The sequence below is a fragment of the Bombina bombina genome, chromosome 6 (genome assembly GCF_027579735.1).
Source record: "Bombina bombina isolate aBomBom1 chromosome 6, aBomBom1.pri, whole genome shotgun sequence".
Taxonomy (NCBI): Eukaryota; Metazoa; Chordata; class Amphibia; order Anura; family Bombinatoridae; genus Bombina; species Bombina bombina.
The window spans coordinates 776,066,258-776,084,433 of record NC_069504.1 but is presented as its reverse complement, the minus strand read 5'-3'; the positions used below and the strand labels follow the sequence as shown (position 1 = coordinate 776,084,433).

General features: G+C 41.2%; 1 protein-coding gene across 1 annotated transcript in view; it reads left to right on the top strand.

Moving 5' to 3' along the window:
- Positions 1–18,176, top strand: part of ADAM9 (ADAM metallopeptidase domain 9) — a 621,882-nt gene that overhangs the window by 371,372 nt on the left and 232,334 nt on the right. Inside the window, exon 13 of the mRNA XM_053718079.1 lies at positions 14,257–14,349. Coding sequence (XP_053574054.1) covers positions 14,257–14,349 — 93 coding nt within the window. The remainder of the gene's footprint in view (positions 1–14,256; positions 14,350–18,176) is intronic.

The window sequence follows — 18,176 nt, the reverse complement described above, 5'->3', positions numbered from 1 at the left end:
TCAGAATGGGCGGCCTCTTGTACCCTCCCGTCTTGGCATTCAGTGTCCTCTATAGCTTGGGTATTGTTTTCCCAAAAGTAATGAATGCAGCTGTGGACTCTTTCCATCTGAAGAAAAGAAAATTATCAGGTAAACATAATTTATGTTTTTCTGCAATTGTAATTATTTTAGATTTTAAAATACTTAGGGAATTCAGTTTTACATTGTACCATTATTCTGTGTTCCCTTTAGGGGTTAACCCTTTGTGTGCCTCTTTTTTCTGTGTTGCTGTATACCTGTAAATACTTGCTTTTCATTACTTTTATTTATATATATATATATATATATATATATATATATATATATATATATATATATATATATGCAAATTGGTAGAGCTTACTTTTTTTTAGACACCATGCTCAACCCTTAGGTAGGGCGATACACACATAGTTTAACTATTTTCAACAGTGTTTGCTGTGCAATGATGTTTTCTTTTGTCAATCCAAGTCGCAAAGATACTCTTCCTCCGTGTCTAAAAAGTCAGACACCTCCAAGTTCTCGTAGAACCCTGGTTCCTCTTGGCCTAAGCCCAAACAGACCAAAAAGTCCTGGGTTTCAAAACAGATTTAGTATCAATTAAAATGAGTTTTACTGATCAATTCAGACTCATGTTGGTGAAGGTATGTTCTCTTTTACAGCATACCTCTCTTCCTTCAGTTCTTCAATGCATGGAAGTGGTATGGCTCATGGTAGCAGATTCAGATGCCATTTCATTTGCAAGATTCAATTTATGTTCTCTACAACTAAAAATGTTGCAGAAGCAGAAAGGAGGATCTTACTCCGAAGATCTCCTTAGAGTTTAAGAAAAGGCAGTCCCTAACTTGGTCAAAGACTCACCAATCTCTTGTTTAGGGGGCCTCCTTGCTCCATCCAACTTGGATGGTGATCAACACGGATGCCAACATGTCCAGTTTGGGTGCTGTCTGGGGGTCACAAAGATCTCAAGGAGTTTACCAGTCAACATCTTGGAACTCTGCACAATTTTCAGGGCTCTCCAGAGCTGGCTCTTATTAAAACAGGAATTATTTCTGAGATTTCAATCAGACAGTGTCACTGTGTAGGCATTCATCAATCACTAAGGGGGAACTGTTAGTGCCTAAATGATGAAAGAGGTACCCCACATTCTATTGTGGGCAGAACACCATCATTGCATGATTTTAGCAATCCACATACTGGCTCTGGACAACCGGGAAGCAGACTTCTTCTCTTTCTCCCGATGAGTGGTCCCTGAATCAGGGGGCATTATACCAGATTGTTAGTCATTTGGGTAGGCCAGACATAGATCTTATTGCCTCTTGTTTGAATCACAAGCTGCACTAGTATTGTGTAAAATCTCAGGATCCACAGGTGACTCTCATAGATGCTTTATTGATTCCCAGGTCGTTCAATCTGATTTACATCTTTCCATCTTTTGTGTTGCTATCCAGGGTAATAGCCAGATAAGACAAGAACGAGTGTCTGTAATACTGATTGCTCTGGCATAGCATGCAGATCTAACCAAATATCTTCCAGCCAGCCTTGATGTCTTCCTCTCAAGAAGGACTGTCTCTCTCAAGGTCTTCTTTTATCAAAACCTCAAGTTTGACGGCATGGTGATTAAATGGCTAGTTTTGTCTCAGTGAGGTTTCTCTGATCAACTTATTGACACTTTAGAAGGCCGTTACCCAGCACATATATCACAAGGAGTGGGAAATGTTTCTTAACTGGTGTGAGACTAAGCATTACCATTGGAACTCAATTCCTTGAGTATTATAATTCTTAAAGGATGGTCAGGAAAAATGTTTATCTGCTAGTTCCCTAAAAGGTCAAATGTTGGCCTTCTTGGTCTTCTATCACAAAACAATTTCTAATCTTTCTGAACTTTGTTAAGGCTTTAGTCCGGATAAGACCAGTTATCAGACCGGCTTCTCCTCCGTAGAGCTTTAACCTGCTTTTAAGAGTTCTTCAGACTCAATCTTTTGAGCCAATGCTTGGTTTTGATATTCAGGTTCTCTTTCTATTAGCCATTTCTTCAGCCAGGGGAGTGTCTGAACTTTCTGCTCTATCCTCTTCATCAGGACAAGGCTATTTTGAGAACTAACTATTCTTTCCTACCTGAGTTAGTATCTTCGGATTAATCAGGAAAATGTGGTTCCTTCTCTTTATCCCTATTTCCTAGGAATTGTAAAGAGACTTTTCATAACTTATCAGAGCCTTGAGATTTTATCTTCAGACTTCTAAATAACTTAGAAATTCTTCTTCCTTGTTCATTAAGTTTTCTGGTCACTGCAAGGCTTTTAGGCTTTTATTCACAAGACTTACTTTGTGGCAGGGAAGTCTTGACCCAGAGCAAATTACTGTCTTACTCTACCAGAGAATGTGCCACCTCTTGGACTTTCAGGAATAAAGCTTCCATTGATCAAATTTGTAAAGCAGCCACTTGGTCCACTTTTACATACTTTTACTAAGTTCCATTATTTTGACACATTTGCATGTTATGATGCTACTTTTGGCAGTAAAGGTCTGCAGGTCACTGTGCCTGTTTAGCTTTATCCCACCTTATTTCATGGTGTTCTTGTGGACTTCACAGATTCGGTATTAGATCCCACATTTTATGGCTTGTGGACTCTCATCATGGTACATTTCTCCAATCACAATTGACTTGTGAATTGATTTTCCTACATGCACACGCTGATTTGTGCATGTGCAATTTGAAAATAGCTAACTTTAAACATGCACTGCTAAACTGTCATACAAGAAAACTGCTTACTGGACAAGAAGAAAGCTTGGCGGAGTTTGGTGGCCATTTTTAGCTGCTAACAAACGATGATTGTTTAAAAACTTTATGTACTTCTTACAAGCTTATAGATGTGAAACCCATTGCAAAATGCTTGTCAGGTATGTAACAATAAGTAATAAAGAATAAGTATTGGGTCTAGACTGTTCCTTTAAGGGTTATATTATATTAGTGGGGTTTCAGCTTGCTTGCCTCCAGCTGTTAAGCGCAGAAATTTGCAAGGATTTGAAGGTGGTCCTTGTTTGGCCTTTAGCTCATTAGTGACTTCCCTTAGGAGTTAACCATTAATTATAGGTGTGTTCCTCTGAGAACTCTTATTCTGAGGATAATCTCTAAGAGTCTCAAGACACTGCTGTTGCGGCAGAGGATGTGTCCTCTAATTTAAGACTTGAGCATATTCATGCCTTATTGCAGGAAGTTTTGATTGCTTTACTTTAGATGGAGACGATTGTCTTACAGTCAAGCAACTTGTGGTTTAAAGCGCTCTTTTTTTCAATGAGGTGACATTTCCACATTTCGGAGCGTTGTGATGTAAGCAGATGGAGTTTAGCGAAGAGGCCATGACACAGGAAGGGTAAGTTTAGCACACTTTTTTATAACGTGATGACTGAAAGTTCTATTTATTTTTAGTGATGTTAAATTCTAGTGTCTTTGGTCTTCTGATATGCTTTCTCTCCCTTTTCAGGGTAAAACTCTGTTTGGGCTTTGACTTGATGCTATTATTGCCACAGTCACTGGGTGTAAGAAAGATTCACCCCCTGCCCCCCAGAGTTCTGGTTATTCCAAATCCTCCTGGGAGTGTAACCCTTTTTAGTCCAAAAATAAATAGTCCAAGAAGCCTACACAAGTTCGCAAGACTACATGAAGGTGCGGCCCCATAGCAGATCAGTTTCTGTTGGGGGCAGATGAAGTCTCTTTTGAGAGGCTTGGGAGAAATCTGTTCAGGATCCCTTATTATTGAAAATCATTTCAAAGGAGTATTGAATACTTTTTTATTCAATGCCTCCTAGGGGAAGATTCTTTTTATCTTGAGTGCCTCAAGATCATTTAAAGGCCCAAGCTTTCTGGCGTCTGTGAGAGATCTGGAATTAATGGGAGTTATTACTCCAGTTCCAACTTCAGAATTAACTATGGGTTTTATTCAAATTTCTCTATAGCAGGGGTCGCCAGCCTTTCAGGCCTCAGGGACCACTAATCTCACAATTTACAATCCCATGGACCACTAACATGAATTTTTTTTAAAAGGTACAAACCTCTATAATGTGTGTGTGTATGTGTATATATATATATATATACACACATACATACTGTACATAGCTAGTATAACCATAGCTAAATTTACATTATGTATATATTTACACATTTTTAAGAATAATTTTTGTGGAATTAACTAACTGAATGACAGAACTGAGAGAAAACTTTTGAGCTGCAAACAGAGGCAGAAAGTGGGAAAAAAAGAATTATGTTTAAAAGGACCACAAGACTTCCAAGTTACCTCCCCAGTTAGGAATTATTCAAAACTACTTATGATCATGGACAGACATTGGAGTCATAAATTAAGTTTATATCAGAAAGCTCTCAATATGGATGTGAGCTAACCACAACTGATGTTACTGGCAATTACTATAATACTGGTGGGATATGGCTGATCTGCTGGATGGCAATTAATGGAATTCAGGTGGAATGGATTTGTGTGCTGGAAAATTATTAGAATTAAAAATAATTCATATTTAATAAAAAAAAAAAAGAAAATGGAGAGGAGGAAGACAAACAGTGATGTAAGTCCATCTGAAGAAATTAGGAAAACTACTAAAAAGAGACGGGTAAAGGGAAGAAAATAAATTCTTTTTTTATATACTATAATTCCACTATTTCAAGCCAAGACTATATCAACCTCTCTGAACAGCGCGCCGGGCAGGAGGAGTTAAATATACAATCTAGCTACGCAAGTTGTGTAGTACTACGCAACGTGCGTAGGGAGATTGTAATTTAATTCCTCCTCCGGTTTTCACTGATGTCCAGTAGGGAGTTGCGTCGCGACGAGGGGGACGCCATCAGAGAAGATTAATTCCTGCTTGATGGTGTCAGGGACCACCAACATCTTCTTGTGGACCATCAGTGGTCCACGGACCACTGGTTGTCGACCGCTGCTCTATAGTGCCAAAGAAAGAGAGTAATTGTTGACCTGCTTTAGTTCTCAAAATATTGAACAAATTCCTGAAAGTTCCTTCTTTCAAGATGGAGACAATTTGCACTTTACCTCCTTTAGTGTAGTTTAGGTCTACCATAGACTTAAAGATTCTGATTTGCATATCCCTATGTACAGGGATCATGTCAAGTTCCTGAGATTTACTTTTCTAGATAAGCATTATCAGTTAGTGGCCCTTCTTTTTGGTCTGGCTACAGCTTCAAGAGTGTTTTCAAAGGTTCTGGGAGCTTTGTTGTCAGTAGTTCAAGCTCAATTAATTACTGTAGTTCCTTACTTGGATGACATTCTGGTTCACACTCCTTTTTATCATCTGTCTGTGTTTCACACTCAGATGGTTCTTCAGTTGCCTCAAAGTCACGGTTGTAAAAGAAATCTTCCAAAAAGCTCATTAACCCCTCAGACTTGTGTATCTTTTCTGGGGTTCATAATCGATTCTGTGACTATTTTGTCTCTGCCAGATCAGCACAGACTGAAGCTGTAACCACCCTGTGCCCTTCTGCAGCTGAATAATCTCCCTTCTGTTGCTCAGTGCATGGACGTTGTGGGTCTTTTGGTGGCTGCCTCAGAGGCAGTTCCATTTTCCAGAATAAATCTTCCGGCCCTCCTATTGCAGATGCTACATCAATGGAATGTGTACCATGAGAATCTATATCAGAGGATTTTGTTAGATCACAAGAAAAGACAGTCTTTGACTTGATGGCATACTCACCAGTCCTTGGTTCAGGGAGCCTTTTTTCTTCATCTATTGTGTATAGTAATCTCCAAACCCTGGTAGGTTGGGGTGCTGTCAGGGGGTCTCGGACATTGCAGAGAGTTTGGTCTCCTCAGAAGACGAGGTTACAAATACATTTTTTGGAACTTTGTGCAATCTTCAGGTCCCAACTTCAGACACAAATCTTTTCTGAAATTCCCTGTCAGATAATGTCACGGCAGTGACTTATGTCAATTATTAGGGAGGAACTTGCAGTTCCTTACCGATGAGGGAAGTGTTCCGCATGATCAGTTGGGCAGAACGTCATTATTGCAGGATTTTTGTCAACCTTCATACCAGGTGTGAACAATTGGGAGCCAGTCTTCGTCAGTCAGCAGTCTTTTCAGCCAGGGGAATTTTTTTCTTAAGATGGTATCTACAGATACTATCATTCAGGAAATTGTGGTTCCTTTTTTTTTTGTCCAGCAAAGGTCAGAAAGCTACGGTTTTTACTTTAGCAACTTGACTTAAAGCCTTATTTTGCAAGGTTTATTTGGTTACGGTGGAAAGTCTCCCGAGCGCATTAATGCTTATTCCACTAGAGCAGTTGCTACTTCTTTGGCCTTTCATAATTCGGCTTATATTGATCAGATTTGTAAAACTTTGCACACTTTTTCTAAGTTTATCACTTTGATGTGTATGCTTTTTCTAAAGCTACTTTTGGCAGGAAAGTTCTGTGGGCTATAGTGCCTGAATAGCAAGGTCATGTCTTCACGGTTTATCCCCCCTATTCACATTTGTCTTGTGGACTCCACAGATTGGGTATTGATTTGCACATGTAATGACTTGTGGACTCTCACCATCTGATGATAGAAAAAAAAAGTTAATTTTTTTCATTATGGTGAGAGTCCGTGAGCCCTGCCCTTTCTTTTTCTTCAGGTGCCGGCTGTACTTGTTCTGCGCTTCTTTTCTCTGCTTCATCTTTCCTTTTCTTTTTTCTTTATCTACTTGGCTATATGTATTACTGAGGATCATTGGAAGTTGGAGGGATTTAAAGCTCTGGTGTGTTGGGGTGTCTTTTGCCTCCTCCTAGTGATCAGGAGAGTAATATTCCCACATGTACTCTTACTATCATGAAGGAAATGAATTTATCAATTAAGCATCGTTTTTATATATATATAATTTTTACATTCAGTGTTCTTCCCAGGACCTTTTTAATGGGAAAACCACCCGGCTGATTTTACTGACCACCTGGATAAAATTTTAGCCAATATTGAGCTAAAATGAGCTAATATTGAAATGTTTTGATGTTTATTACACAAGTATCATTAACTAATTTTACGTTAAATTATGCAAATAATTTAGGCTTTGGGTAGTATTACACTGCCCCCATCCAGCCCAGCAACTTTATAATGCCATCCGGCTGGCAACCTTTCGGTGGAGAACACTGTATATGTATATATATATATATATATATATATATATATATATATATATATATATATACAGGTAGCCCTCAGTTTACGCCGGGGTTAGGTTCCAGAAGCAATGGTTGTAAATTGAAACCCAGTTTATAATGTAAGTCAATGGGAAGTGAGGGAGTTAGGTTCCAGGCCCCTCTCAAAATTGACATAAGTAACACCTAATACATTATTTTTAAAGCTTTGAAATGAAGACTTTAAATGTGAAACAGCATTATTAACCTAATAAAATAGATTGTATCATCATCAATCTAAGTTTAATGAACAAAAACGTTTTTATTACTTGCCTTTTCTCCAACATAGGTGTGTCCGGTCCACGGCGTCATCCTTACTTGTGGGATATTCTCTTCCCCAACAGGAAATGGCAAAGAGCCCAGCAAAGCTGGTCACATGATCCCTCCTAGGCTCCGCCTACCCCAGTCATTCTCTTTGCCGTTGTACAGGCAACATCTCCACGGAGATGGCTTAGAGTTTTTTAGTGTTTAACTGTAGTTTTTCATTATTCAATCAAGAGTTTGTTATTTTCAAATAGTGCTGGTACGTACTATTTACTCAGAAACAGAAAAGAGATGAAGAATTCTGTTTGTATGAGGAAAATGATTTTAGCAACCGTAACTAAAATCCATGGCTGTTCCACACAGGACTGTTGAGAGCAATTAACTTCAGTTGGGGGAACAGTTTGCAGTCCCTTGCTGCTTGAGGTATGACACATTCTAACAAGACGATGTAATGCTGGAAGCTGTCATTTTCCCTATGGGATCCGGTAAGCCATGTTTATTACGATTGTAAATAAGGGCTTCACAAGGGCTTATTTAAACTGTAGACTTTTTCTGGGCTAAATCGATTGATTATTAACACATATTTAGCCTTGAGGAATCATTTTATCTGGGTATTTTGATATAATAATATCGGCAGGCACTGTTTTAGACACCTTATTCTTTAGGGGCTTTCCCAAAGCATAGGCAGAGTCTCATTTTCGCGCCGGTGTTGCGCACTTGTTTTTGAGAGGCATGGCATGCAGTCGCATGTGAGAGGAGCTCTGATACTTATAAAAGACTTCTGAAGGCGTCATTTGGTATCGTATTCCCCTTTGGGTTTGGTTGGGTCTCAGCAAAGCAGATACCAGGGACTGTAAAGGGGTTTAAAGCTTAAAACGGCTCCGGTTCCGTTATTTTAAGGGTTAAAGCTTCCAAAATTGGTGTGCAATATTTTCAAGGCTTTAAGACGCTGTGGTGAAAATTTGGTGAATTTTGAACAATTCCTTCATGTTTTTCCGCAATTGCAGTAATAAAGTGTGTTCAGTTTAAAATTTAAAGTGACAGTAACGGTTTTATTTTAAAACGTTTTTTGTACTTTCTGATCAAGTTTATGCCTGTTTAACATGTCTGAACTACCAGATAGACTGTGTTCTGAATGTGGGGAAGCCAGAATTCCTATTCATTTAAATAAATGTGATAATGACAATGATGCCCAAGATGATTCCTCAAGTGAGGGGAGTAAGCATGGTACTGCATCATTCCCTCCTTCGTCTACACGAGTCTTGCCCACTCAGGAGGTCCCTAGTACATCTAGCGCGCCAATACTCCTTACTATGCAACAATTAACGGCTGTAATGGATAATTCTGTCAAAAACATTTTAGCCAAAATTAACCCTTGTCAGCGTAAGCGTGGCTGCTCTGTTTTAGTTACTGAAGAGCATGACGACGCTGATATTAATATCTCTGAAGGGCCCCTAACCCAATCTGAGGGGGCCAGGGAGGTTTTGTCTGAGGGAGAAATTACTGATTTAGGGAACATTTCTCAGCAGGCTGAATCTGATGTGATTACATTTAAATTTAAATTGGAACATCTCCGCATTTTGCTTAAGGAGGTATTATCCACTCTGGATGATTGTGAAAATTTAGTCATCCCAGAGAAACTATGTAAAATGGACAAGTTCCTAGAGGTGCCGGGGCTCCCAGAAGCTTTTCCTATACCCAAGCGGGTAGCGGACATTGTTAATAAAGAATGGGAAAGGCCCGGTATTCCTTTCGTCCCTCCCCCCATATTTAAAAAATTGTTTCCTATGGTCGACCCCAGAAAGGACTTATGGCAGTCAGTCCCCAAGGTCGAGGGAGCGGTTTCTACTTTAAACAAACGCACCACTATTCCCATAGAGGATAGTTGTGCTTTCAAAGATCCTATGGATAAAAAATTAGAAGGTTTGCTTAAAAAGATGTTTGTTCAGCAGGGTTACCTTCTACAACCCATTTCATGCATTGTCCCTGTCACTACTGCCGCATATTTCTGGTTTGATGAACTGCTTAAGGTGCTCGATAGTGACTCTCCTCCTTATGAGGAGATTATGGACAGAATCAATGCTCTCAAATTGGCTAATTCTTTCACTCTAGACGCCTCTTTGCAATTGGCTAAGTTAGCGGCTAAGAACTCTGGGTTTGCTATTGTGGCGCGCAGAGCGCTTTGGTTGAAATCTTGGTCGGCTGATGCGTCTTCCAAGAACAAGCTACTAAACATTCCTTTCAAGGGGAAAACGCTGTTTGGTCCTGACTTGAAAGAGATTATCTCTGATATCACTGGGGGTAAGGGCCACGCCCTTCCTCAGGATCGGCTCTTCAAGGCAAAAAATAGACCTAATTTTCGTCCCTTTCGTAAAAACGGACCAGCCCAAGGTGCTACGTCCTCTAAGCAAGAGGGTAATACTTCTCAGGCCAAGCCAGCTTGGAGACCAATGCAAGGCTGGAACAAGGGAAAGCAGGCCAAGAAACCTGCCACTGCTACCAAGACAGCATGAAATATTGGCCCCCGATCCGGGACCGGATCTGGTGGGGGGCAGACTCTCTCTCTTCGCTCAGGCTTAGGCAAGAGATGTTCTGGATCCTTGGGCGCTAGAAATAGTCTCCCAGGGTTATCTTCTGGAATTCAAGGGACTTCCCCCAAGGGGGAGGTTCCACAGGTCGCAGTTGTCTTCAGACCACATAAAAAGACAGGCGTTCTTACATTGTGTAGAAGACCTGTTAAAGATGGGAGTGATTCATCCTGTTCCATTAAGAGAACAAGGGATGGGGTTCTACTCCAATCTGTTCATAGTTCCCAAAAAAGAGGGAACGTTCAGACCAATCCTAGATCTCAAGATCTTAAACAAATTTCTCAAGGTCCCATCGTTCAAGATGGAAACCATTCGAACTATCCTTCCTTCCATCCAGGAAGGTCAATTCATGACCACGGTGGATTTAAAGGATGCGTATCTACATATTCCTATCCACAAGGAACATCATCGGTTCCTAAGGTTTGCATTCCTGGACAAACATTACCAGTTCGTGGCGCTTCCTTTCGGATTAGCCACTGCTCCAAGGATTTTCACAAAGGTACTAGGGTCCCTTCTAGCGGTGCTAAGACCAAGGGGCATTGCAGTAGTACCTTACCTGGACGACATTCTGATTCAAGCGTCGTCCCTTCCTCAAGCAAAGGCTCACACGGACATTGTCCTGGCCTTTCTCAGATCTCACGGCTGGAAAGTGAACGTGGAAAAGAGTTCTCTATCCCCGTCAACAAGGGTTCCCTTCTTGGGAACAATTATAGACTCCTTAGAAATGAGGATCTTTCTAACAGAGGCCAGAAAAACAAAGCTTCTGGACTCTTGTCGGATACTTCATTCCGTTCCTCTTCCTTCCATAGCTCAGTGCATGGAAGTGATCGGGTTGATGGTGGCGGCGATGGACATAGTTCCTTTTGCGCGCATTCATCTAAGACCATTACAACTGTGCATGCTCAGTCAGTGGAATGGGGACTATACAGACTTGTCTCCGAAGATACAAGTAAATCAGAGAACCAGAGACTCACTCCGTTGGTGGCTGTCCCTGGACAATCTGTCTCAAGGGATGATGTTCCACAGACCAGAGTGGGTCATTGTCACGACCGACGCCAGTCTGATAGGCTGGGGCGCGGTCTGGGGATCCCTGAAAGCTCAGGGTCTTTGGTCTCGGGAAGAATCTCTTCTACCGATAAATATTCTGGAACTGAGAGCGATATTCAATGCTCTCCAGGCCTGGCCCCAGCTTGCGAGGACCAGGTTCATACGGTTTCAATCAGACAACATGACGACTGTTGCGTACATCAACCATCAGGGGGGAACAAGGAGTTCCCTAGCGATGGAAGAAGTAACCAAAATTATTCTTTGGGCGGAGTCTCACTCCTGCCACCTGTCTGCTATCCACATCCCAGGAGTGGAAAATTGGGAAGCGGATTTTCTGAGTCGGCAGACATTGCATCCGGGGGAGTGGGAACTCCATCCGGAAATCTTTGCCCAAGTCACTCACCTGTGGGGCATTCCAGACATGGATCTGATGGCCTCTCGTCAGAACTTCAAAGTTCCTTGCTACGGGGCCAGATCCAGGGATCCCAAGGCGGCTCTAGTGGATGCACTAGTAGCACCTTGGACCTTCAAACTAGCTTATGTGTTCCCGCCATTTCCTCTCATCCCCAGGCTGATAGCCAGGATCAAGCAGGAGAGGGCGTCGGTGATCTTGATAGCTCCTGCGTGGCCACGCAGGACTTGGTATGCAGATCTGGTGAATATGTCATCGGCTCCACCTTGGAAGCTACCTTTGAGACGAGACCTTCTTGTTCAGGGTCCGTTCGATCATCCGAATCTGGTTTCACTCCAGCTGACTGCTTGGAGATTGAACGCTTGATTTTATCGAAGCGAGGATTCTCAGATTCTGTTATCGATACTCTTGTTCAGGCCAGAAAGCCTGTGACTAGAAAGATTTACCATAAAATTTGGAAAAAATATATCTGTTGGTGTGAATCTAAAGGATTCCCTTGGGACAAGGTTAAGATTCCTAGGATTCTATCCTTCCTTCAAGAAGGATTGGAAAAAGGATTATCTGCAAGTTCCCTGAAGGGACAGATTTCTGCCTTGTCGGTATTACTTCACAAAAAGCTGGCAGCTGTGCCAGATGTTCAAGCCTTTGTTCAGGCTCTGGTTAGAATCAAGCCTGTTTACAAACCTTTGACTCCTCCTTGGAGTCTCAATTTAGTTCTTATTCCGTTGATATTAAGTTATTATCTTGGAAAGTTTTGTTTTTAGTTGCGATTTCTTCTGCTAGAAGAGTCTCAGAATTATCTGCTCTGCAGTGTTCTCCTCCTTATCTGGTGTTCCATGCAGATAAGGTGGTTTTACGTACTAAACCTGGTTTTCTTCCAAAAGTTGTTTCTAACAAAAACATTAACCAGGAGATTATCGTACCTTCTCTGTGTCCAAAACCAGTTTCAAAGAAGGAACGTTTGTTGCACAATTTGGATGTTGTTCGCGCTCTAAAATTCTATTTAGATGCTACAAAGGATTTTAGACAAACATCTTCCTTGTTTGTTGTTTATTCAGGTAAAAGGAGAGGTCAAAAAGCAACTTCTACCTCTCTCTCTTTTTGGATTAAAAGCATCATCAGATTGGCTTACGAGACTGCCGGACGGCAGCCTCCCGAAAGAATCACAGCTCATTCCACTAGGGCTGTGGCTTCCACATGGGCCTTCAAGAACGAGGCTTCTGTTGATCAGATATGTAGGGCAGCGACTTGGTCTTCACTGCACACTTTTACCAAATTTTACAAGTTTGATACTTTTGCTTCTTCTGAGGCTATTTTTGGGAGAAAGGTTTTGCAAGCCGTGGTGCCTTCCATTTAGGTGACCTGATTTGCTCCCTCCCTTCATCCGTGTCCTAAAGCTTTGGTATTGGTTCCCACAAGTAAGGATGACGCCGTGGACCGGACACACCTATGTTGGAGAAAACAGAATTTATGTTTACCTGATAAATTTCTTTCTCCAACGGTGTGTCCGGTCCACGGCCCGCCCTGGTTTTTTTAATCAGGTCTGATATTTTATTTTCTTTAACTACAGTCACCACGGTACCATATGGTTTCTCCTATGCAAATATTCCTCCTTAACGTCGGTCGAATGACTGGGGTAGGCGGAGCCTAGGAGGGATCATGTGACCAGCTTTGCTGGGCTCTTTGCCATTTCCTGTTGGGGAAGAGAATATCCCACAAGTAAGGATGACGCCGTGGACCGGACACACCGTTGGAGAAAGAAATTTATCAGGTAAACATAAATTCTGTTTTTCTGCAAACACTTCTCAGCATTGAGTCTGCAGCTAAGGGAAGTGGCTGCTAGATCTTGTTCCTTTGAAAGCTGATCCATTGATCATGTCTGGCTTGCTTTTCTTTGCATGTGTTTGCTGCAAGACAAGCAGACAGCTCCACCTACTGGCTATTTTAATGTATGCATGTGCTAATGCTTGCAATAGCAGTCAATGCTTTTCAATAGCAAAAAAAAGGGCATTATTCTGAAACGGCGCAAATTGAACCGTCGTAAACCGAGGGCCACCTGTATATATATATATATATGTGTGTGTGTGTATATATATATATATATATATATATATATATATATATATATATATATATATATATATATTCCTAAGCAACCAGTATTGACATTACCCTGGCAACTTCAGCCTTTTTTTTTTTTTTAATTACAATAATAAATGTTTTTGTGTATGAACGTATGCGTGTTATCCAGTGTCTAGCCTTTTATGGGTGTGATCTCATGCAGAAAGTATATTTTGGTATTACCTTATAGTTACTTTATCACACTTCTATGATTTCTACCTTAATTCACTTTAGATATTTTCTTAAAGTGACATTGAAATAAAGAATGGTTAAAAATGTAAAGTAAAGGCTGTTTAAATTAAAACTGAACCAATACAACAATATCAGTACTTACTGCCAAATCTCATTGGCCCTCAGGTATTTTAGTCAAGTGATCATTAACTCATAGGCAGATTGAGCATTGTAAAATGTAAAAAAAAATATATATATATTTGAATTTAAGCAACTTTTACTTTTGAGTACAGTATATCTAACACACTATAATATCTTTTCTACCATTAATCAAGTTTATTTTTAAAACTTATAAAATAATATGTTGCTAGCTTTGTATTTTTAAGATGCTGCTCATGATGAATAAATGTGTCATTTTATTGTCTTTCCTAAACCTTTAGGAATGTGAGCTGGATGCCTGCTGTGAGTTCGGAACTTGCAAGCTGCGAGCAGGCGCTCAGTGTTCTTTTGGTAGCTGTTGCCAAAGCTGCCGGGTCAGTATTTGCTACTTACACTCATACGTCTCTAATGTATAGAAATAACAAACCAAATTGCATTTGTTATTTAAAGTGATATGAAACCCAACATTTGTATTTCATGATTCAGATAGAGCATATAATTGTAAACAATTTTCCAATTCAAATATGTTTCATTCTCTTGGTACCCTTTGTTGAAGGAGAAGCATATGCACTACTACTTCAAGCTAGCTGAATACTACTTCAGCTGAACCAAAAAGAAGAGACATATATGTTCAGGCACCAATCAGCAGCTAGCACCCATTAAAGCATTGCTGCTCCTGATCCTAACTAGGTGTGATTTTCAACAAATGATAGCAATGGAAAGAAGCATATTAGATCATAGACTTTGGGAAGTTATTTGTTTTCGTGTTTTTTGATTGCATGCTCTATCTAAATCATGACCTTCATTTTTACTTTACTGTCCCCCTTTAAATGGGGGGTAAAAAAAGGACTTTGGAACTCTTGTACGGCAAATAACAGACATTACCATAACTAATATTAAAGGGACAGTCAAAATTTAAAATTGCATGCCCTATCTGAATCATGAAAGTTTAACAACTTTCCAATTTACTCGTATCATCAAATTTGCTTTGCTCTCTTGGTATTCTTTGTGGAAAGCTAAACCTAGGTAGTCTCATGTGCTAATTTCTAATCCTTTTAAGGCCGCCTCTTATCTCTGAATACCTTTTGACAGTTTTTCACAGCTGTGGGATGTTAGTTAATTTGTGCCATATAGATAACATTGTGCTCACGCCCGTGAGGTTACTTATGAGAGGGCACTGATTGGCTAAAATGCAAGTCTATCAAAAGAACTGAAATAAGGGGGCAGTAAGCAGAGGCTTAGATACAAGGTAATTACAGAGGTAAAAAGTATATTAATTTAACTGTGTTGGTTCTGCAAAACTGGGGGATGTGTAATAAGGGGATTATCTATCTTTTTAAACAATACAAATACTGGAGAAGCATGTCCCTTTAAATAAAGAAATGGATACAAGTAAACACGCATATTCTCAACCCTTGTATAAGTTCTCATTGGAATACAGTTTTTATGAAAATACTAAATAAAAGGTACACTGCTGTAATGTTTCTTCAAAGAACACACTAGAATAACCTTATGACATTATCCTTTAAAGGGATCTAGACCCAATACTTATTCTTTACTTTTTGCTACATACCATGCAAGCATCTTGTAACAGGTTCCACATCTCAATGATTGTAAGAAGTATGTGAAACTTTTAAATAATCATTGTTTGTTAGCAGCCGAATATGGCTGCTAAGCTCCACCTACAGCTCTCTTCTTGTTTTTTAAATTGCACATGCTCAAATCCACGTGTTCAAGAAGGAAAACATATTCATGAGTCTATCATGATTGGAGAAACTTATGGACAGGAAGCTTGAAAACCTTCACAGACAATACTTCAAGCTGGCAGGCTATGTGTTTCGCCCAGCTTTCAACGTAGCATGCATTTTTGTAGCTACTGCAGTTTGGTGTGACACTTCTAACGATTTGTTCCAAGAATCTTGCCTTGAAGAAATTCGCTGATATGGTATCAAAAAACATACTTATTTTCTTTCCTTTCCAGGAAAAGATTTTGTTTGGAACTGAACTGGATGCTATTATTGCAACAATCACTGGAGGTAAAGGAGCTTTCCTGCCACAGAACAAAAAAGCTAAGGGCAGTGTTAAGTCAGCTGGATATTTTCATTTCCATCTTAATGGGAGGAGAGTCCACGGCTTCATTTATTACCTATGGGAATTAAGAACCTGGCCATCAGGAGGAGGCAAAGACAAACCAGCCAAAGGCTTAAATACCTCCCCCACTCTCCTAATCCCCCAGTCATTCTTTGCCTTTCGTCACAGGAGGTTGGCAGAGAAGTGTCGGAAGATTCAGAGTAGTCTCTTATGGAGGGTAGTACTCTTTGGAATGGGACTGGAGTTTTAAGCAGTCCTGTCAGCCTCTCAGTGAGAGCTTGGATGAAAGTTAGAGTCCGGAGATGCAGGGATAGTCTTTCTGCGAAACCATAAGCAATCAGCGTTGACGAATTTTGCTGCCTGCTTTCTGCTCTCAAGTCCATGTCAGGAGTGATGCTACTACCCTGTTACACTTGAAAGGCTGTGTTCCTGTTTCACGGCGTAGATTCTGGTAAGATTGTTTCATTTATACACATATGATAACGCAAGAAGACTGGGTCACAATGTGTCTCCTTTTATCTGAATAGAATCAAGGGTTAATATCCTCGGAAGGAGGGTTATTGAACAGGGGGGGGGATTATGCTTAATATTCTTTGTGTTTATTGCTGCAACATGTGTGAGATGGGGCTCTGTCAATGTGTGAACAGTCAGTTTCCTTAGGGAGATATTTACACAGCCTTTTTCGTCTGGTTTTTCTGTTCAGTGCAGGGGCAGTCCCGCATGGCACTCCATGTGACTGGGTGTGGCCTCTTTAACTTCCTCTTTCTTGACCGGCAGTTGCAGGAGACGGAGCAGTTTCAGGAGACGGAGCAGTTTCTCTGTGGTCCGGGTCATAGGAGGTGGTGAGTGTCCCGGCCTTTGGTGTATAAAGGTGCCATTTAATTCTATCTAGTCCGTAATAAAGGCAAAGCTATGGAGGACTCTGATATGTTGGAGGGTACTCCCTCTTTATCCAAATCCAATAACTGTGTTTATTATGAGGAGGTTCCAGTTGATCTGCCTGCACAACTATGTTCCACATGCTTTGATAAGATTGCAATATCTAAAAAGAATAAGATATTTAGTACAACTGAGCCGTCCACCTCTGAGGGTTCTCCGTCCCGCAAGGTGCGTTCCCTGCATTTATCTCCGATTGCACATGCAGCTTCCCAGGGCACTACTAATCCTCCCGCGGGAGGCGCCCTTTGGCCCCGCCAGACTTCGCTAATCGGTTACAGATGGCGGTTTCTGTGGCCTTCAGTGCCTTGTCACGCCCTGCTAAGCGCAAGCGAAAGGTGAAACATAGCTATCCGTCCCAGGGGCCATCTACTCCGTTGGATATCTCTGACAGATTATGCGCTGATGACGACTCCGACTCTTCGGAGGACGCTCTTTCTGGGTCGGAATCGGCGACATCTAGACCTCTGGTTGCGAATGGGAGAAACTAGGCTTGTCCTTTTCCCCCTCTACTTCTTTTAAAAAACTATTCCCCGTTCCGGACTCGCAGCTTGAGCTGTGGGGGGCCATCCGTAAGGTGGATGGTGCTATATCAACGCTCGCTAAGCGCACTACTATCCCGCTCGAAGATAACTCTTCGTTCAAGGAGCCCATGGATAAAAAATTGTAATCCATGTTGAGAAAGATGTTTCAGCTCACGGGGGTTCATTCTTCAACCGGCAGCAGCGGTGGCTGGAGCTGCTACCTACTGGTGTGATGCTCTGTCAGCTATGGTCAAGGTGGAGACTCCCCTCGAGGAGATACAGGAACGAATTAAGGCCTTAAGGGGTAGCTAATTAATTCACCTGTGATGGAAATATGCAGATTATTCGCCTGAATGCCAAGACATCAGGTTTTTCTGTTCTAGCCCGTAGGGCTCTGTGGTTAAAGTTGTGGTCTGCTGACATGACTTTCAAGTCTAGATTACTATCCCTCCCATTTCAGGGGAAAGATCTTTTTGATCCAGGCCTAGACTCTATCATATCCACGGTCACGGGAGGCAAGGGTGCTTTCCTACCGCAGGATAAGAAGAATAAGCCTAAGGGGTCTACTTTTTGTCCCTTTCGCTCGGAAAAGTCCCAACGCCAGCAGCCTGCCGCGAAACCCGAGCAGTTCAAGGGATCTTGGAAGCCAG